A 21,011-nucleotide genomic window follows, 5' to 3' on the forward strand; every position below is an offset into this window, starting at 1 on the left:
AAAGGCCCTGAGCTGAAAGAGAACAGAAAGTTTTAGGGGTTAGAGAACGACGCCAGGAGGAGGAAGTTAAAGCTGGGGTTAATGATACAGCATGACATGTTAGCATGTTAGGTGAGTCAGGACTGCAGGAATCATTGGGACACAAAGAAAAGTTGTTTATAAAGTAATATTCCCCAAAATGAGCAGAACTAGTGCAGAAGAGATGACAGTGACAACCTACCGATAATTTCTTAGCATGCTGGATCATCTACTGACATTTCTTTGGAAACATAGACAATAAAGTGCTTAACTATTTGAAGACATAATTTAATACCATCACTTTGTCATGTAAAAACATCATACTAAATACTGCTGCTTACGTTGAAAGACTTGAATGACTTTTTTCACTTTTGTTTCACTTTAACTCTCCGAGGAACACAAGAAATCACTGGAAACAAAACTGAAAACAATACAGTAGTCCCTCGTTTATCGTGGGGGATCCGTACCCTGAAGCCCCGCGATAAGTGAAAAACCATGAAGTAAGAATAGTAGTACAAGTAGTTTATTTTATGCATTTCAAACACTTCCCACACTTTTGCAATATTCTAAACAATGTTTCTAAACTCTAAATGCTCTAAAAGAGCACAGCATGTCATGATCTCAGCTCTCTGCCTCTAGCTGCTCTCTGCCATCTTGCCAGCGCTCTCGGCCACGCCCACTTCTCCGCTGCAGAGCGGAGATATGACACGCTGCAGGAGGAAGCTTCTCCTGCAAGCTGTGGGCTGCACACAGAGGCAGCAGGTGCTAAATAATTTTAAATAATTTATTTGAAATAAAAATTTCATGTCAATCGTGTGGCTCATCCATCAATCAGCCAATTGGGCATCATGTCCAATCTTATTTTGAAAAACAAAGCGAGAAGCAGCGAGGGACTACTGTTTTTTTTGTTGTTGTTTTTTTTCCTTCTTTCAGCTGCGCCCCCCCCCCCCCTTTTTTTAGGAGTCGCCACAGCGAACTAAGTCGCATGAAAAAGTGGCAGTTATTTTTTTTTTACGTTGGATGCCCTTCCTGATGCAACCACAGACAACCGAGCTACCACAGCCCTCTGTGTGGAGCAGAGAGCTGCTATCTAGGACACACGAAGGAGCAGATGGTGGGGGTTAAGGGCCTTGCTCAAGGGCCCAGAGTGGGACGAATGAGGGTGGGGGCAGGTGTGGGTGCTTCACCTACCTCACCCACATTTTTGATGTTGGCGGAACTGGGACTTGAACCGGCAATCTTCCGATCACAGGCCCACCTTCTCTAACCTCTGTGCCACCACTCCCCTAGCGAGGGACTACTGTACTGGAATATAATCCAAGACTAAATGTTCCTTTTACATATATTTACAAAAAGGCCTACCTTATTTACCAACATAAATCCCATTGCAAGCAACAACAATTATACTAGACACATTTTCAAAGTGTATTTATACACCAATCAATGGCAAAAATTACAGCCACTGCCCGTTTAGATGAAAATACTGATTCTCTAATTATAATGGCACCTGGTAGTGTGTGGAAGATTAGTAAGCAAGTAAAAATCCTGTTTATGGAAATGGTGGAATTAAAAAAAGGTGGCTCCACAGCTTGATTGTAGCTGGCAAAGTACAGAAAGGATAATGAGACCATGACTCAGTGATGCATGATGGTTGGCCTGAGCTGTCTGATCCAGAAAAAAAAAACATTTTGTGAATGTATGTAAAATGTCTCACCAACCTGCACTATGCTGCTGAACAAGTACACTCCCTTTATGAAAATAGTGATCCCTCTCAGGATGTTGCACACCACAAAACTGCTAAAATTGCTCAAGCCTTGGGATGATTTAAGGAACTGACTTAGGCCGTGAATTGTCCAGATATTAATCCATTCAAGTATCTGTGAGCTGTGCAGAAAAAACATGTTTGAGCTACAGAGGCCCTATCTCAAACTTTGCAGAATCTGCTACAGACAGTTTCATGAAGTGAAAGTGTTTACTGTCATCATTGTATGTGTTCTCTGCACTTAACTCATCGCACATGTGAGACACACACAAGTGGGGAAGTGGGGAAGCGATTAGTGTCTTGCTCAAGGACACCACGACATATAGGTATGACTGGGGATCAAACCTGCAACATTCCTGTCCCAAGGGGGCTGCCCTACCACTGTGCCACAGCCGCCAGAAACTACAGTGGATGCAGAAAAGTCAGGAGTATTTTAGTGATATAAATAATATGAATCAACTGGCCTGAACTTTGTATAGCTGATCAGTGTACAGTGTATGATTTAAAGCACTCGAATGCACATTTCTGTTGTTGTATGTTGTGTCATTATAAATGTGTCGCCAGTCCTACCTTCTCTCCATAACCTCTGTCTTTGGTCATCATCTCCCGGAGCGTTTGCAGAACTTTGATACACAGTCTCTCTTCATTTTCCTCCACCAGCTGCTTGGTATGTTTGATCAACCTTACACACACGTATGCACACGTTATTCCCCAAGATTGAAATATATAGTAAATTAGGCTGAGAAATAAATCTATATCTGCATTGCTTACTTGCATATAAAACCCCCGCTCTCACACTTCTTGCGTGAGTCTGTGTTTTCAGGAAAGAGCAGCTCGGGACGATGCAGCACGTCCACCAGGACCGAGAGCTCAGCCTGCACCAGTGGACGCAGACGGTCCTCCAAAGCTGACACAATGTCCTGACAATAAATATATATGTTTTTGTGTGTGGAAATTAATGGGAACAAGTACTGTACTTGCTGCCGTAAACATTGCACCTCCATATAAGTCGCATCAATCCAAATATGTCTAATAAAATGAAAAAAAACAAATACGTAGCTTCAACGTATAAGTTGCATCTACTATGCGTCACCGCTGACGCGTCGTGTTTGTTACGCGTCACCGCTGACAATCTGGAAATGTGGGCCGGTGTTGTGCCAAAAATCGATTGGCTGCTAAATGGCAGACGCGGGAGAGTGCACGGGAGGACTTAAACAAGAATTTAACAAGATTAACACTTAAAAACAATTATTTGTTTGCTCAAAATTACAGCAAAAGTGTGTCTCAGTTTAACTTTTACTTAATAAATGCACTTTAATGGTCAAATCAGCTGCATTTTGCCTGGGCGACACGACAAAATGTAGCTGATTTGACATTGCTCCAGGTGTTCCGGTGCGAGACAAATGTGCCTTGTATGGCAAGCCAAGTGTCTCATTAATAGCCACTTTTACCTATTAATGAGACACTCGGCTTGCCATATTGCTCGAGGGCCCTCTAGTGGCTGAAAATGGTAGTGTTCAATATTTTCCATGTCAGAATGAATGAAATCTTCAGATCTCAGCTAAAAATTGGGTTATAAATATGGAGAAAAAAACATAAATAAGTCGCTTCACTGTATATGTCGCAGGAGTTGCAAATTTATGCAAAAGACTGCAACTTATACTGCGAAACATACAGTAAGTAAAAAGATACCCAAACCCAAAATCCCAAAGAAATGAAACTGGACTTCTGTTTAGCAGTTGGTTCTCTTCGCTTTGTTTCCCATTCAGGGACTTTTCTTGATTTAAAAAAAATTATTTGATTTGATTCATATGCATATTCTTATTAATATTTAATATACAGGTCTCTCTTGAAAATTAGTCATCGCAACTCAATGAGACTAACCTGTATAAATAAAGGTTGAATGAATATGCATATTGAATTCACACCCCTCATAATGGAGAGTTTTTGTTTGCCTGGCTCACACAAGAGATGCTCTGGTCCTGCATGAAGGTGCTAATTACAGTGGAAATGATTGGGTATCAAGCTTAATGCTCCTTTGCACACTTTAGAAAGCTGAATCTGATGGCGGACTGAGAATCCACAGCAGCCGTACCTGCAGCCTCTCAATGATATTCCTGTAGTCCCTCGATGTGGTCACTACTGATTCCCGGCGGGTGGAGTTTCGAACAGAGAGTCTCCAGCTCAAGGCTGTCTTCTGAACAATGTTGTTAGATTTCACAAACAGGTTGTTCACCTGGTTGTCCAGGTCCACAGGGATGGCTATTGCTCTGCTTTTAGCTGGTTTGTGCACAAGGACACACAGATTATGTAGACTACTGGTTATGAATGTTTTTAAAAAATGAAAGCAAGTGTTTAGTAAAGTATTGATCTTACCAACATCTGAGAGGACTTTGATACAGTTCTCAACAAAACCCTTCTGGACTGAGTTCAACCAGTGGCAGTGATAAACCCTGAACACAGCCTGCAGCAGCTGCACAAACACCGGCTGCCTGGTCTGAGAGAAAGACAAATATATTTAAATGACAAGTGTAAGAAAAACATTCAATCATGAAATTACACAAACACATGACTAAATCTGAAAGTAGAGATAGAAATACAGTAGTCCCTTGTTTATCACGAGGGATCCATTCTCTGAAGCCCCACGATAAGTGAAAAACCGTGAAGTAGGAATAGTACAAGTAGTATCCAGTATACAAGTAGTAGTTTGAGTATTTTTATATTGTATGTATATATACTTTGTGTATATATATATATATATATATATATATATATATATATATATATATATATGTATAAAGGTGTTTTAAACCCTTCCCACACTCTTGCAATATTCTAAACAATGTTTCTAAACTAAACGCTCTAAAAAAAAAGCACAGAATGACATGATTTACGTCTCTCTGCCTCCACTGCTCTCAGCCACCTGCAAGCGCTTTCGGCCACGCCCACTTCTCCGCTCTGCACGCAGATCAGCTGTTCAGCTGCAGCAGGAAGTTTATCCTGCAGTAAGGGCTGCACAGAGACGCAGGAGGAAGCTTTTCCTGCAGCTCTGGGCTGCACAAATGTGCAGCAGGTGCTAAATAATTTAAAATAATTTATTTTAAATAAAAATTCTATGCCAGTCGTGCAGTTCATCCATCAATCAGTCAATTGTGTGTCATGTCCAAGCTTATGTTGAAAAACCGCAACAGAGTGAATCCGCAATAAACGAACCACAAAGTAGCGAGGGACTACTGTAACATGCATTTTTTAATACAGTAAAAATTAATTTCCTTCTCTTTTTTGTTTTTTTTAGTTTTTAGATGTGTACTTTCACTATGGCTGCTTTAGTTACTTTCTTATGCACTTACTGAGAATAAAGGGAAAAAACAACTTATGACAGCTTATGTCAGCTGGGAAAAACATTTAAACCAAAGCAATAAAGAAACAGCTTTCCAAGAAAGAAAAAAAAAACCTTTAAAGTAAAGATAAAGTATCATTAGCTCTTTAAAAAAAATCATTTTTAAACTATATATTTAATGATGGGAATTTTCAATAGTTCTTCCTAGTTTTGACTGGGGCGGCTGTGGCTGAGTGGTTTGAGCAGTCGTCCTCCAATGCAAGAGTTGGGGGTTCGAATCCACCAACCGTAACATGCCGAAGTGTCCCTGGGCAAGACACTGAACCTGCATTGCCTCTGATGTGTGTCCCATTGGTGTATGAATGTGATCTAAAAAAAAGCACTGATTAGTCTCATTAGAATGATTTGTTTAATTAGCTTTGTAGAGATCTAGTAGAGTGCTGTATGAATGGGTAAATGAGGGCACAGATTGTAGTGTAAAGCGCTTTGAGTATTTTGATCACATAGAACGGAGCTGTACAAGTACAGTCCATTTACCATTTACTTGTCACTTCAGTAGTACAGAGAATAAATTTAAAGGTAAAGTAGGATTAGATAAAGAGAGGGGGTGTGATTTTCTTCACCCAACAAATCAGAATGATTCATTAAGACACCCCAAAGTTCATGCTCAATAATCCAGGTACAAATTCAACATTCAGTCAGGTCATCTGGACAGTTAAAAATTTATTTTATTTTTTTTCCCGAGACGTTTCATCCTTCATCCAAAGGACTTATTCAGTCCAAGGAGCCACAAACAAACTGGAGTCCCACAAATGCCACACACCCATAGTGGAAAAATCCAGTTTGCTGGTGATAAGATGGTTTCTGAGGCGCGACCTCTCCCCCGTCAACTCTTCGGAGGCAGCCATGCCAAAATGGGCTGAGATATTTCATTCTTCATACAAAGGACTTCTTCAGTCCGAGGAGCCACAAACCTCCTCAAAGGAGTTGACGGGGGAGAAGGCAGGCCCCCATAAACCATCTTATCACCAACAAACTGTTTTTTTCCACTATGGGAGTGTGATATTTGTGGGACTACAGTTTGTTTGTGGCTCCTCGGACTGAAGAAGTCCTTTAGATGAAGGACGAAACGTCTCAGAAAAAAAAAAAAAACCGTTCAGATGACCTGATTGAACATTGTTGGAGTCATTAAGATATTTTAAAGGACCACAAAAATTCTAGGGGTGTTATTTTTTTCTCTTCTCAAGCACAGAACAAGTTATATTTTTGCAAATATTTCTCCTGTAAAGAAACTGTAAATGTTTCTGTGATGTGACACAGTTACCTGCAGGCTGGTGCTCTGGTCAGAGAACGGAGAGCTGAAGAAGGTGGTTGCGATGCTCATAACCGTCTCAGTCACGTAGCGCTCCAAAATGGCGTCAGCATGCTTTCGATCACTTGTGTTGTTGCACACCTAAACAAAACAGCAACGTCAGAATGACATTTTATTTAGATTTGGTTGTTTCTAAAACAGCTCTTATTTCTTAAGTAAAGCAAATGAGATGTTTCTTACTATGCAAATGTCAACAAGGAAGTTATCGAAAAGTTTCCACATGTGGTTGGAGGTGTAGATCTCCTTCATTTCAACCTCAGTGTCGACATAACAGTGGTTGAGAAAGTTGATGTAGGCGATCTTCACCTGAAAGATTTTAGGTACGGTTAACTTCCAGTCAAATGCAACAAAGAACAATTAGTGATAAAATATGCTCTTTTAAATCTACCACTACAGTCACTTAAAATAATAAAATCAGGAATATTTTAGCATTTTTTTCACAAGACCTTTTGTTTCTCACAAATATCAAGTCTTTAGACCAGTTTTATTAGATTTTTTTGGAGGACCAAATCACCTCAGGGATACAATCCTCATGGGTCACAATCCGCACTATGTCATCCAGTGGTAACAGAGAGTTACATTTGATCTCTGTGTAGACGTTCTTGCCCTCGGTGCAGACAGCCAAAAGCTCCACCAGGTGGATGTGGTACATCAGCGGACTGTTCTCATCCATGCGATCCCGCTCGGATCGCATCATCTGGACGAGAGTCTGGAAGGAGGCGCGATCATTGTAGAAGACCAAAACATCTTCTCCTGCATTCACAAGCTGTGAAGGGAACAACAAAATAAATATTACATGAAACGTTACATTCATTCAACCTTTATTTATACAGGTTAGTCTCAATGAGTCACGAGGACTGATTTACAAGAGAGCCCTGTTTTAAACAAAGAACCATAAATGAGGTACACACAACAATAGACATTCATATGAAAGCATATAAACTGAAATAAAAAAAACTAACTACATTATAAAACGGTGTAAGATGCTAAAAACAGGAACATGTCTGCATTGGTTTTTTGCTATGAACTCAACAGTACAGTTTAAAATCCTTTTGAGGTCAAGGTTGAGAGCTTCAGATCTTTTTGCAAGGTGTTCCAGGTTACAGGAGCAGAGTAGGAGAAGGCCCTTTTGCTGAATTCAGTCTGCACTGAGGGAACACTGCAGGTAATAATGTCCTGAGAGCACACACTGTAGCTGCACTGACGACGTGACATGTAGGAGGATACAGTATATAGACTAACACGTGATTTAAAGATGAAAATGTACCAGTGAGAGAGTCTGCGTGAAGTTATTGATGACCAGTTAACCAGTGAGTACAGGGTGCAGTGATGGGTACAGTAGTTACAGCCAGTTATGAATCTTAGCACGCCATGGTAGACAGCAACTAACATTTGCAGGGTGTTTGTAGGAGCATTCATGTAATGTCACCATTGTCAATGGACGGAAGGAAAGTCGCAGTTAGAAGGCATTTCCTAGCGTTCAGAGTCAGACAAGATCTATTTCTGAAAAAGAAACCCAATTTAACTTTCAATTTCTTTACCAAGTTTTCGACGTGAGGCTTAAAAGAGAGATGTGCATTGACCAAAATTCCCAAGTATTTGTAAGAATCGATGAAGTCAATAGGAACACCAGTCGTATATAAGATAGAAGGAAGGACTGCTGGTACCGACTTCCTGTTTGAAAACAACATCCCTTTGGTTTTATTAGCATATAGCACCAGTTTGATATGGAAGAAATCTGACCTGACTATGTCTAAAGCAGACGGTAAAAGCTGAAAAACCTTAGCAACTGTTCTAGCTCGACAATAAACTACACTACTGTGTCATTGGCATAGAAATGTTGGCATCCAGAATGATCTGACCTAAAGTATTTATGTAGATTGTGAAGAGGGTGGGACCTAAGACTGAGCCGTGTGGTACACCATTATTGAAAGTTAAATAGCAGGAAGATGTACCATTATGTTGGACACATTGCCTTCAATCTGAAAGGTAATTCGAAAATCAACCGATAGTATGGTCTGTGAAACCAATTTCTGAGAGCTTATGGCATAACATGTCAAGGCCCACAATGTCAAAAGCTTGAGACAGGTCTAAGAAAAGTGTGGCACAATAGTCCTTAACATTCAGTGCTTCAACAATTTCATTAAAAACCTTCAGCGAAGCAGTCAATGTGCTGTGTTGTTTCCTGAAATCAGATTGATGGGAAGATAAGATGTTAAAATAATCCAAACACTTCATGACTTGAGAGTTTAGCAATTTTTCTAAAACCTTAGCAAGAATACAGAGTTTAGAGATCGGCCGATAGTTGTTCTGTATAGTGGGGTCTCCTCCCTTCAGTAAAGGTAGAACAAAAGCAGGCGTTTGGAACAGTATTATGGTTTATGGACAAATTAAAGATGTGCGACACCAGTTCTGCTATGATTTGAAACAATTCAGAATTTAAATTTTTTTTCATTTACCTTTATTTATCCAGGTAGTCTCATTGAGCCATGAGAACTCATTTTCAAGAGACCTGTTTAGGGAGCAGATGGGGGTTAAGGGCCTTGCTCATGGGCCCAGAGTGGGGCAAATTAATGAGGGTGGGGGCAGGTGTGGGTCCATCACCTACCCCACCCACATTTTTGATGTTGTCGGTACCGGGGCTTGAACCAGCGATCTTCGGATCACAGGCCCACCTTGTCTAACCTCTGCGCCACCACATCTCCTCATCTCTCATGAATCTCATGCTTAATTACATTACATGATGCCCAAGAAAATCAGTAAAAAGCAGTGTTTCAGAAACTAGGCACACCTCGGCCATGACGATGTCCTGACACTTTTTAATAAACTTGTGCTCTGCTTTGACGATCGTCTGTAGGAACTTGAGGTACTGAACGCTGCGGCCGTGCGTTTCAATGCAGTGGACGAAGTGCTGAACCACGCGCTCGTTTATCTCACTGCACAGCTGGAAGTTGTTCATGAAGATGTGCTGCATGGTGACAGCTTCAAGGATCTGGAAGAAAAAAGAAAGTTGTTGCTTTAGGGTCAAATATTAGTTTGAGTCAATGTGAAATCAGAAAGCACAACTGACCCCTGGATTGAGGAAAAGGTTGACGTGTTTATGAAGCAGGGTTTGGTTCTGTGGGTTTCCTGCGCAGAAGTTCTGCAGGAACTGATGAGCGAGCTTCATTATAGCCTGCATACGCAAATCTTCCCCCTGTAGGGAAAACATACCCGATTTAAACGATTGTCCACAGAGGCACAAAATAGTAAAAACATTTAAATAAAACCTATAAAAACCTTTTCATAGGGAATCTGTAGCAGCTCGAGAACCACAGTGTGAGCCCCCATGTTTCTGAGCAACCTCTGCTGCTGCTTCCTGCTCTTCCTACCCGACAGACCCTCTTGGATACACAACCTGCTGAGACGCAGCAGGATCTATGAAGGAAACACAAAAGAGAAAAACTGAACAAATGAAGATTTAGTATGTTTGGAAAGGCTTTGCTGTGCAACAACATAAGACAGTGATATCAGTAATAACAGTTACCTCCTTTACAATCCTATAGTTGTAACTGCTCGTGCTTTCTGCTTTCATTGGTTTGTCAGTGGTCCCTGAGTCATCCTGCAGAACACAACACAATAAAGTGTAACCAAATATGACCTGGCTGTCATATATTAGTTTTTCACAACAATAAATGTGTCGCACCTTTTTAAGTTCTGGCATCTCTCCTACATCCATGCTCTCGTCTGGCCCCTGCCTTTTATAAACCCAGAGCTCTGATTTCTCTACAATCGAACGCAGTTGGTCCAGATCAGACTTTATCTGCTTGTAATTATCCACATCCTGGCTGGTGACCAGCAGCTGCACCTGTTCATACACAGAGTTGATGCAATAAGGAGGAAATAATTAGCAAAACTACACAGATTCCAGAAAAATGTTATTGTATAGATCCGTTTAGGTGTGAACACACTCAATGACTGATGTCAGAACATCACGTTGATTATTGTCTGCTGCCATGAAAGGAAGGTAATTGCCAATCTGTGTGAATTATTTCTGTTTCTTAGCAAGACACCTTATAGGCCAGTGGATGGATTTTCATTAAATTCTGAGAAAGTAATCATTAGATGTGCATCTACAACTGAATAACTGTTGAGCCAACTCAATTCAAGATCGCTGCCGCTGCCAATCAACCTTAGCAAACACAAAAAATGCTCTAAGCCAGTCAATTTTACAGATATAAAGCTAAACTTTTGTGTGGTAGTACCTGATAGTTGCCCGTAACATACACTTTGAGTGCAAACATCTTGTGTAAGATCTTTGTTTAAAACTTTGACATGCAAGGAGAGCAATATGCATTCCTTTAAGGAAGTCTAGTTTCATTTCAAACAGCATTTCAATGTTTTGAAACTTCACAATATTACAGTATGTTAGTTGTTGGATTACCATGACTGTGGTAAGTACAGAGAAATGTTCACCTGTAGTAGGTGTACTAATTATAGTTTAAATAGTTTAAGTTTTGCTATGTACAGCTGGGCTACCTGCTTGAATGCCTGAAGGACCTCCTGTCTCTGGCTGAAATGCCTGAAAAGCAGATGCAGGGCTCTGGACACCAGAGGAGGATAGTCATGCATGGTTAGGTGGAGCAGGACTCTCAAAAAGGTCCGTCCACCTTGATCGTCCAGGTCCAGTGGAGTGTTCTCTTCACTATACGTACACAGATAGATCCACAGATAATCAAATAGGCAAACTTCTTTTTTTTGACTTAGTGTTTGTGAAATAAAAGTACCTTCCACCAAAGATCCCCTCTGCCTGCTCTTCTATGCGTTCGAAATCCAAAGCCCCTGGAATGGTAAGAAGTTAAAGGTCACTACAGAAATGGCATTTTTTGTCAAAATGTCATGTGAGTGCTAAATGACTTCACTGAAGACACAGAAACTGAGTTGTTAAAGCAGCAGAAAAGTAGATAAAAGCTAAAGTGAGCAAAAGTAAGGCTAAAAGCAGCAGAAGTTTATCTTAACTAAAAGTAATAAAAGGCTCGCTAAATGTAACAAAAGGTTAGCTAAAAAATACAAGTTGCAAAGAGCTAGCTTAAAAAACGTAGCAAAAGGCTAGCTAAAATTAGCAGAAAAATACAAAATTAGAGCAAGTATGCTAAAGGAGCTTTCAAACCAGGGCTTAATTTGAGCCGGATCCTGTCGGAACAGGATCTGGGAACTCTTATTTTGACAGGGTGTGTTCCGGCAACTGTTTGCTTGGATCCAGCAACTCTCAGGTTTACTAATAATAAAGTTATGAACAAATATGACTGCAATGAAAAAATAAAACTTATATTGGATATGTAAACTGAAAATAATTACATAAACACTAATTTTAAACACACCAGATGACAGAACACGACTTCTTAATATCACATACGAATCATCTGCCCCTTCAAATGAAGCATTTCCACTTCTACCCTTAAAAAAAATCTCTGCCCCTAAAAGGGTGGTGGGAGTGAGTACCTGGAGTCAGATGGTGAATTCAGCAGAGAAGAGTCAGCTCTGAACCATCAAGTGTGGGGGGTGGTAGGATGCGAGTGTTTACAAACGTAGGTAAACGTAGATGTTTAACAACCCGTTAAAATACAGCAGTCCCTCGCTACTTCGCTGTTCGTTTATCGCGGACTCGCCCTATCGCGGTTTTTCAAAATAAGATTGGACATGACACACAGTTGGCTGATTGATGGATGAGCCGCACAATCGGCATGGCATTTTTATTTTAAAAAAATATTTTAAATTATTTAGCACCTGCTGCACCTTTGTGCAGCCCACACTGCAGGAAAAGCTTCCTGCTGCAGTTGATCAGCTGATCTCAGTGCAGAGCGGAGAAGTGGGCATGGCCGAGACTGCTTGCAGGTGGCTGAGAGCAGCCGGAGGCAAAGAGCTGAAATCATGACATTCTGTGCTCTTTTAGAGCCAACCCAGCCGGCCCATCCACTATTTATGTTCCAGCGTCGATCAGTTTGAAATTAAGCCCAGTTTCAAAGAGCCTATTTTTGAAGGAGCTGAAAAAAGCTTGATCTATTTCTGAGGAAAACATTTCTGAACAAGACAAATATTTTGAAAAATATTTAAAAAAAAAAATTTTTTAAAGCCTTAGATGAGCTGAATATTCAGATGTACAAATTGCTAAAATGACACAAAGTATGCAGAAGTATTTGGATTGCAAAAAATGTACACAAAAATAATAATTAAAAAACAGCAAAGCAATAGCTGACAGCATTCTCACAACAGTCAAAACTTTACTGTTTCCACCCCAGGATATAACATTTCTCATTGTTAATCTGACCTGGCATAGTGTTTGGACTGTCTACTGAACCAGGTAAACATATCTCATTCTGGGAGTTACTCTCATCAAACTCTCGCTTGAAGATGGACAGAAGACAGGAGATCCTGTAGTCCAGACGGACATTCAGGATGAACTAAAGGACAGAGAAGAAAAAAATAATTTGCTGCATTTCTTCTCCATATTTATATGCATTTAAGTATACAATAAAACATGCTTCACCTGCAGGATCTCAATAATCTTGAGCTTGGTGTCCATGACCAGAATGTTCTGTTTCTCAGGTTCGATCTGCGCCTTCACATCGTCTCCATCCGAGCTCCTGTTGGAAGGCGTTGGAAGGAAACCACCTCCTCTCAGGACAACTTGGGACATCAGCTCTCCTACACCATGAATGGATCTCATCACGTTACTCCCTGGAAACATGTGCACACATAGAAAGCTGATGTCCATCCATTTTTTGCTCCCCATTGACACACTGAGAACATTTTTACCTTTGTTTTCCTCTCCTTTGTCCAGCTTGCAGAAAGCAAAAATGGGGTTCACGTGGACACAATCTAAAATAGCTAGCAAGATTTTGGTGAGTCTGAGCAGATCACTGAAGTTGTAAAAGCCAAAATAGATCAGGTTCCTGGCAAGATTCACCACCTAATCAAGGAAAATAAATGTCTTTATGTGAAATGTTCTCTATAAACACGTTCATTCTGTTGTGAGAGTGGCTGAGTCAGACTGACCTCAAAGGTGAGCTTGTTCTTTTCTTTGTGTGTAAAAGGAAAGTTCTGACACACCACATCTCTCAGGTAGTTCTCAACAAACTCCATCGTCTGGGAGAATCGCTCTTTAATTTCATCTTTAGATGTCCCATCGTTGTCATAGCTATTAGACAAATTAAGAATAGTTGATTTTTCTGCTGAACTCATTGGACGCGCTTTACAAGAATTGTATTCTTACTCATTGATCTCGATTTCTGAGGGGATCTCGGACCAAAGCCGTGCGTATTTGACTGGCGTGACCTGCTCCTGAGGGTCCCGGTCCACGTGCATGTGGAGCATCAATCTGCAGAAGGACGCCCGCAGGTCAAAGGGCAGATCTTCGTCAGACATGCACCGCAAAATCAGGTCAACGTCCAGCTGGCCAGAGATCTTGTTGATTGCCAAATACTGACGGTCCAAACACATCCTGGCAAACAGGTTCAGTTGATACCTGAAGGGTTTACAAACAATATGTTTAATCAACCAGCCCATTTTTTCCCCCCAATTCAATTCAGTTTATATAGTGCCAAGTCACAACAAAGTCATCTCAGGACACTGAACAGAAACATCCATATATGTACAAAGTAAACACTATGAAAACTATTCAATTGTAACAATTCATTTTAAGAAATGTAGTCAATTTGTCCTCCAGTAGTCTACGCCTGTGGCAGCATAACAAGCCAACACTAACTATCAGAATCATAATCAGAATCAACCTTCAATGTCATTGCACAGAACACAACGAAATTACATTTCAGTACAGCCGTCCAAAGAAAACAACATGGGTAGACGGGGATGCCTGAGGCTGCAGCCTCGTGGGAAACGCTGTCCTTTTTGTTTACATAAGGAAAAAGGAAAGCATGAGGAAATAGGAGGTATAAAAAAATCATATCTCAAACTGTGTCCTTGACGGGACACAGTGTGAGGTTGCAAAAACACCTCAGCACAAGAAAAAGCAACATAATGGTGACATAAAGACATATGCATGTGGAGTGGGTGAGGGTAGGGGTCCCAGCACAGGCCGCCCAAGAGAGCGACGCAGCTACTGGCGCCTTCGCATCTACCTAGGTTGCTGCACTGGGCAGTGCAAAATGAAGGAGGCCAGCGAAGGCGGTGAATTTGAGGGGAAGTAGTCCGTGAACACTGTCCAGATAACACTGGACAGTGTTATCCTATCCAGCTTGTCCTATCCTATAGGACAGTAACACTGTCCTATAGGATAGGATATGTCCTGTAGAAAAGGGAAAGTCTTAAGCCCAGTCTTACAACTGGATAACGTGTCAGCCCTAGGGACAGAAACTGGAAGTAATTTTCACAAAAGAGGAGCCTGTTAACTGAAAGCTCTTCCTCCCATTCTGCTCTTGGAAACTCTAGGCACCAAAAGTAAGTCTGTAGTCTGAGAGCAAAGTGCTTTGTTAAGAAAATATGGGACAAGATCGGTACTATAAGATGGAGCTAGGTTGTTGAGGGCTTTGTAGGTTAGAAGTAAGATTTTGAATTAAATTCTGGATTTGACAGGGAGCCAATGGAGAGAAGCTAAAATTTTTCAAAGGTCTCCAACATACAAGGCACAGTAATTACCTGTAGTAACTGACCACTTCCTTGTCCTCCTTCTGGCCCTCCTTTGCATCCTGGGCCAGCTCCCTGATGCTTTTACTGCGGATCTCCTTGTTGCCGTCCTTCCAGAACAGCCACACCTCCTCCTCATCCTCCTCTGACTCCACAGAGTTCTCCCCGATCTGCACCGCCTCAATCTCAAACCGTGACAGCACCAGTCTGAAAGATGTTTTTAAGGAGAATCAAATATTAAAAAGTCCCTGAGTTGTGTCAGTTGGGGGAGATGTGAAAAAAGACGTTACGGTTCAATTAGTAAGAACCTGGAGGGGACTCACTTGGTTTCTATGAGGATGTCTGCGTTTGCAGGTTCCAGCACCGCGTTACAGATGAGTTCTTGTGTCACGGGGATGGATTTGTTCATCGACACACACAAGTCTGACAGGTAGTCCAAAAACCTGGACACAAACACAAGAAACACTAAAATTCAATAAGTCATGACTTGTTCAAAATAAAATTAACTACAGCTGGTCATCTACAAAATAAATATCCAGCTACTCCTTCCAAAATGTTTCATTTAACTATTTCAGTGAAGCTTCATTAGATGGCCGCTGATGGTTTACAGCTCCGCTGATTTGAAAACACAAACCTTGGCTCGCGGTTCTTGCGGACTAGGCTCACAAACGTGTCGATCTCTGCAGCTGTGATGTGCTTCTCCAGCAGCTTGCGGTTGTTGTGGAGCAGAGCCGTGATCGTGTCTTCTGCCAGGACGTCGTAGCCGATCTGTTTCTGCATGAAGCGAAACTGCTTGGCGATATATTCCTGCAGGAACGGAAAAAAATGTAAACATCCTGGCAGAAAAACTTTTAAAAATGACATCACTAACATGATTTATTAACTGTCCTAAATATAGATCCATTAAATTTATTGACTTTATGTTATTGAGGACAATAATCACCTCATTGAAAATAATTATTTAAAAAGGAAAAATACAGCAGTTAAAAGGCAAAAACCTAGCAGGTTAATAAGACTGCACAATATTAGATCATTGATTAAGTCCCATCTGTTTACGGTGTATTAACTATCAAAAATCAAAATCTGTGGAAAAAAATCTTTTCTACTGTTTGTTTTGCCTCAATCAATGATCAATATTTTAGTTTCTATTTTTTTACCCTTTATCCAGGTAGTCTCATTGAGCCATGAGAACTCATTTTCAAGAGAGACCTGTTTAGGGAGCAGATGGTGGGGGTTAGGGGCCTGGAGCGAATGAGGGTGGAGGGACGTGTGGGTGTTCCACCTTTTCCACTCATGCTTTGATGTTGACGGTACCGGGAGTTGAACCTACGACTTTCTGATCACAGGCCCATCTTCTAACCTTTGCGCCACCACTCCCCTTCATTTTGATTTTCTATAATTTACCAATGTACTTTCATTTGCCTATGTAAGGACAATTTTAACATGAAAAATGGCAATTTTTTAAATTTGTATGGCTTTCATTCATTTTTCCTTCTATCAATTTATGCTTTATAATTATTCTTTACAATGATGGTGGTCTTACATTGAACTCTATTTGACAGAATTCATTCTTTTTTGTGTTTCTTGTTTTGATGCTTACTCTAACAATGCGTGTGAGAAAATATCAATTTCACATTTATGAGCATTTTTTTAACAGCATCAACTTGAACCACACTGGCTCTATGTTTGTGTATCACCACTCTTCAATACTAGAAAATACACGTGGTTGTGACATTACTGATAATTATTTTCATGATGATATAATTTGTGATTAACCTCAATTTTCCTCACGTCTCTTTTTATGTTCTGATGCTTCTTTAGATTTTGGTCATTTGATCCTCTGAATCAGCTGGAAACCCTTGGAGCAGAGGAGGACTTTGTATTGCCATGACTTTATGTATTGTATTGACTTTTGTATCATCTAGTTTCCATCATTTATTGCACACCTTTGTAATATTGATACTGTGATGCGGATAAAATGTTTAATTTATTGCAATACTTTCATTAAAATCAATGAATGTGGGATTTTCGGTGGTTCGTGAGATATTTTGCTTGCAGAGAAGCAGGGTGATTCCAACGATAAGTACCAGCGGTCTAGACAAAAAAATCTAATAAAAAATTTGTTCAACTGCTCCCTTCTTCAGGGCTCGCCACAGCGAACCAGCTCACTCAAAGACTTGACGAATATTTTTATGCCGGATGCCCTTCCAGATGCAACCACAGACCACCGAGCTATCACAGCCCTCTGTGTGGAGCAGAGAGCAGCAGTGTGGGGCGCCCAGGGGAGCAGATGGAAGGGGTTAAGGGCACAGAGTGAGGCAAATGAGGGTGGAGGCACTTCACCTTTCCCACCCATATTTTGAAGTTGTTGGTCAAGGGGATCGAACCAGCAACCTTTCGAAAGCAGGCTCACGTTCTCTAACCCCTGCACTCTACCACTCCCCCACAGTACCAATGGTCTAGACGCACAATTAGATTAGATAGAACTTGATTGCTCCCTTGGGAAGGACTCCTTCAGGGAAATTAAAATTCCATCAGCATTGTACATGTGGTAAAAAGGGACAGTTAGCAAATATAAAAATGCAAACCAATTAAAGATAAATAAAATTATACACACACGTATATACATATTAAGATAAATAATATCGTATAACCAGTTTAAAGCTAGGGCGGTGGTGACTGCTGCTCCTTCACTTGCATCACTCAGTGTCGGGACAACGCTCTTCCACACCACATTTTAGCTCAATAGCTGTAAAACTGACTGAATTATAGCCATTTCTTGTTTCCTAAATTTAATTAGCTGTGGTGGCAATCTTAAATTCAAAACTTAGTAAGTTCTGTAAGTTTTAAGTTTCATGTAAAATTCAACCAATGGTGTACAAATGTATTTGCTAACTGATAAAAGCATGAACACAGATGCACAAAATCATTTTTCCCTTTTGGTAAGAGGCCAGTTTGAACAAAACAATCAGTCACATTAAAGAATAAAGGAATATTAAGTTTTATTGTTTTAATGTTGCAAGAGAACAATGGTTCAGACAGTTATAGTAACATATGGCGCCGGTGCTACCTGGTTTTTGCGGTAGTCTTGCTGAGAGTGACGTAAAACTCGATAACACAAGCGGCAGATGTGCCTGAAGGGGGCGTGCCGTTGATCAGCCAACTCCTCCAGTCTCAGCATGGGCCCATCGCCGCTGTCTGTGAACGGAGCCTGCAGCAGCTTAAAGATCTAAAAATAGATTAAAGAAGATTTGGTAATAACTGTAATTGCACTGAGGCTGAAGTTAAAATGTGGCATGATGTAAGCAGTCCGCTCTGACTGAGTTACAGACACCAGAAGTCAGGTGAGGCTACACAGTAGAACATAACGTTTGTTCAAAACTCAAGAATTTTGTGAGTTAATCCGTCACCTGTTTGAGAATATTCTGTTCTCGCATGAGCTTCTGTCGCTCCCTGTTGGGTTTGTTCACCATGATCTCCAGAACGTCCTGCCCATTGTTGGGAATGTCCACTACAAAGAACACCAAATCCTCGAGGAGCTTAGTAACTGCCCTGAAAACACACACAAAACAATAACACAACGATCTGTCCTGGACATGTACCGTTCTACCTCCATGTGTATTTTCTACCTCCTCTCATTTTGAGTGATGGTGCCTTTCTCCAGCTTTCCAGCGATGGATGCCAGAACTTTACTGGCATCGTTTGCAAAATCAAGGTCTCTCACTTCGGCTGGGGAGACGGGAACGATGGCAAAAGCCTCTTTGTCCTCTTTGAGAGCAGATGTGCCAATCTTCAACAAAAGGTAAAAAACAATGTGCAACTTTGTCTTGTATCAATGGAAATTATAATATTTTGGAGTATTTATGATTTGTTTTAGAAACATAAAAAGCTCTAATAAAGGTTCAGTAATATTTCAATGTAAATCCAAAAGCACAATGATTGGAAGAAAAGAGAATATTTTACATTTTTAAAGAGCTGTTTATTATGCAAAGTATCACTGGCCCAATAATTCAAAATGTCCAAAATTAATATAAGTCTAAAGGAAATGAACAATTTACTGTATAAGAAACATAACTTACACGCAGCATGACTGGCTTCTCCTCCTCTTTGTCAATGGGCTGGTTGGTGCTGTGAACCCATGTGTTGGTGCACAAGTGTCTGAGGCGCACGTACGAGTTTCTGAAGAAACATTTACAATTTTTGGTGTAAGTTTAGATGCTTTTTTCCCCCACATTGTGTTCACTTGAGATAAAAGCTGATCCTTTAAAAAAGTAATTTCAAAATAAAAACATCAACATTCAATTGTGGTTTTTTTCTGGGTTCTCTGGTTTCATCCCAGGGCCAAAAACATGCATGTTCAGAATGCGTTCAGGCCCAGGCCTCCCTTGAAAAATATATCTGATCTTGATGCCTTATTAAATAAATGTTAAATAAAATATATAAACAAGTCAAATATTATCAATGTAAAAAAGCAGCCATAATGTCAGCATTAGAGCCCACTGGTGAAAGATACTAATGATATTCTCATGGCCTCTGACAAAGGACAGGTGTCTATACTGGTCCTGTTAGATCTCAGTGTTAAATTTGATCACAATATTCTACTAGAAAAACTTGAATATGATATTGGAATTGCAGAAATAGCTCTAAAATGGTTTAAATCATATTTATCTGATAGGATTCCAGGTTGTAAATGTAAATTATGAATCTTCTTCATACACAAAAGTTAATCATGGGGTTCCTCAGGGTTCAGTGTTTGGATCAATACTCTTTACTTTATATATGCTTCCATTAGGTAAAGTTATCAAACAGCATGGGATAAATTTTAATTGTTATATGTTGATGATACACAATTATATTTGTCCATGAAACCCAATGAATCCAATCAGCTACTTAAGACTACAAGCATGTATTAAAGACACAAAAACCTAAATGACCCTAAATTTTCTGCTTTAAACTCAGACAAGACTGAGGTTTTGGTTGTTGGACCTGAGCATCTTAGGAATAAACTTTGCAGTCTTTCACTTTCTCTGGATGGCATTAATTTGGCCTCCAGTTCTAAGGTAAAAAAAAACAAACCCTGGTGTTATTTTTGATCAGGAAATGGCTTTTAACCCGCACATTAAAAAAGTTACCAGGACCGCTTTCCTCCACATGCATAATATCACTAAAATTAGGAACATCTTGTCCAGAAATGATACAAAAAAACTGGTTCATGCATTTATCATGTCTAGGCTGGACTACTGAAATAGTTTATTATTTGGGTGTCCAAATATAAACAAATGTGACCACTCATCCTGAGCCTGGTTCTGCTGGAGGCTTCTTCCAGTTAAAAGGGAGTTTTTCCTTTCCACTGTTGTCTATGTACTTACTCAGGATGGCAGACTGTGACAAAGTGAAGATTCAACACAGTATGCTGGCTTCCTTAGGTAGATAAGTTTTACTAAATGGCTTTTATAATACATGTGAATATTTCTGTTCAGTGCCCTGAGACAACTTCTGTTGTGACTTGGCGCTATACAAATTACCTGAATTGAATTGAACAGACACAGAGTCAGGTCACCTACTTTTATTTATGTGGGTGATAAAAATGCATGTCAAAATCTCAGAATCAGAATCAGAGAAAGGCTGATTTCTCCGCTTATACTGTGGGATGGAACAGTTAAGTAGATAAAAAAAAAATCAGCCCTAATCAGTGGGATTTGATATAGTTAGAACCTACCGGTAATTCATTTTGACTCCGAGTGTCTAAAGAACACTGGATACAACAAAAAAGGTTGAATCATGTCATCTGGACTTCGTTTTTTTGTTAAAAAAGAAACGTTTCGCCCCTCCTCCAAGAGGCTTCGTCAGTCTGAGGCCTAGCCATCTGGTATTACCCAGAAGCCACCCTGACACAA

The 21,011-nt window shown here is 40.3% G+C and overlaps 1 protein-coding gene across 1 annotated transcript in view; it reads right to left on the bottom strand.

The window, feature by feature from the left end:
* The window catches only part of LOC119412846 (inositol 1,4,5-trisphosphate receptor type 1), a 130,162-nt gene that overhangs the window by 78,744 nt on the left and 30,407 nt on the right, over window positions 1-21,011 (bottom strand). The window contains exons 6-31 of the mRNA XM_037679883.1: window positions 19,194-19,293; window positions 18,744-18,904; window positions 18,525-18,666; window positions 18,185-18,343; window positions 15,749-15,921; window positions 15,438-15,557; window positions 15,127-15,321; window positions 13,745-13,996; window positions 13,528-13,669; window positions 13,288-13,441; window positions 13,019-13,209; window positions 12,800-12,932; window positions 11,259-11,313; window positions 11,011-11,176; window positions 10,178-10,339; window positions 10,019-10,093; window positions 9,772-9,909; window positions 9,563-9,688; window positions 9,284-9,484; window positions 7,007-7,258; window positions 6,673-6,798; window positions 6,445-6,573; window positions 4,157-4,277; window positions 3,876-4,060; window positions 2,552-2,700; window positions 2,351-2,462 (exon numbers count right to left, since the gene is read on the bottom strand). Of these exons, the coding sequence (XP_037535811.1) occupies window positions 2,351-2,462; window positions 2,552-2,700; window positions 3,876-4,060; window positions 4,157-4,277; window positions 6,445-6,573; window positions 6,673-6,798; window positions 7,007-7,258; window positions 9,284-9,484; window positions 9,563-9,688; window positions 9,772-9,909; window positions 10,019-10,093; window positions 10,178-10,339; window positions 11,011-11,176; window positions 11,259-11,313; window positions 12,800-12,932; window positions 13,019-13,209; window positions 13,288-13,441; window positions 13,528-13,669; window positions 13,745-13,996; window positions 15,127-15,321; window positions 15,438-15,557; window positions 15,749-15,921; window positions 18,185-18,343; window positions 18,525-18,666; window positions 18,744-18,904; window positions 19,194-19,293 (3,919 nt within the window). The remainder of the gene's footprint in view (window positions 1-2,350; window positions 2,463-2,551; window positions 2,701-3,875; window positions 4,061-4,156; window positions 4,278-6,444; window positions 6,574-6,672; window positions 6,799-7,006; window positions 7,259-9,283; window positions 9,485-9,562; window positions 9,689-9,771; window positions 9,910-10,018; window positions 10,094-10,177; window positions 10,340-11,010; window positions 11,177-11,258; window positions 11,314-12,799; window positions 12,933-13,018; window positions 13,210-13,287; window positions 13,442-13,527; window positions 13,670-13,744; window positions 13,997-15,126; window positions 15,322-15,437; window positions 15,558-15,748; window positions 15,922-18,184; window positions 18,344-18,524; window positions 18,667-18,743; window positions 18,905-19,193; window positions 19,294-21,011) is intronic.

Source organism: Nematolebias whitei, chromosome 7 (assembly GCF_014905685.2).
Source record: "Nematolebias whitei isolate Nwh7 chromosome 7, NemWhi1, whole genome shotgun sequence".
Taxonomy (NCBI): domain Eukaryota; kingdom Metazoa; phylum Chordata; class Actinopteri; order Cyprinodontiformes; family Rivulidae; genus Nematolebias; species Nematolebias whitei.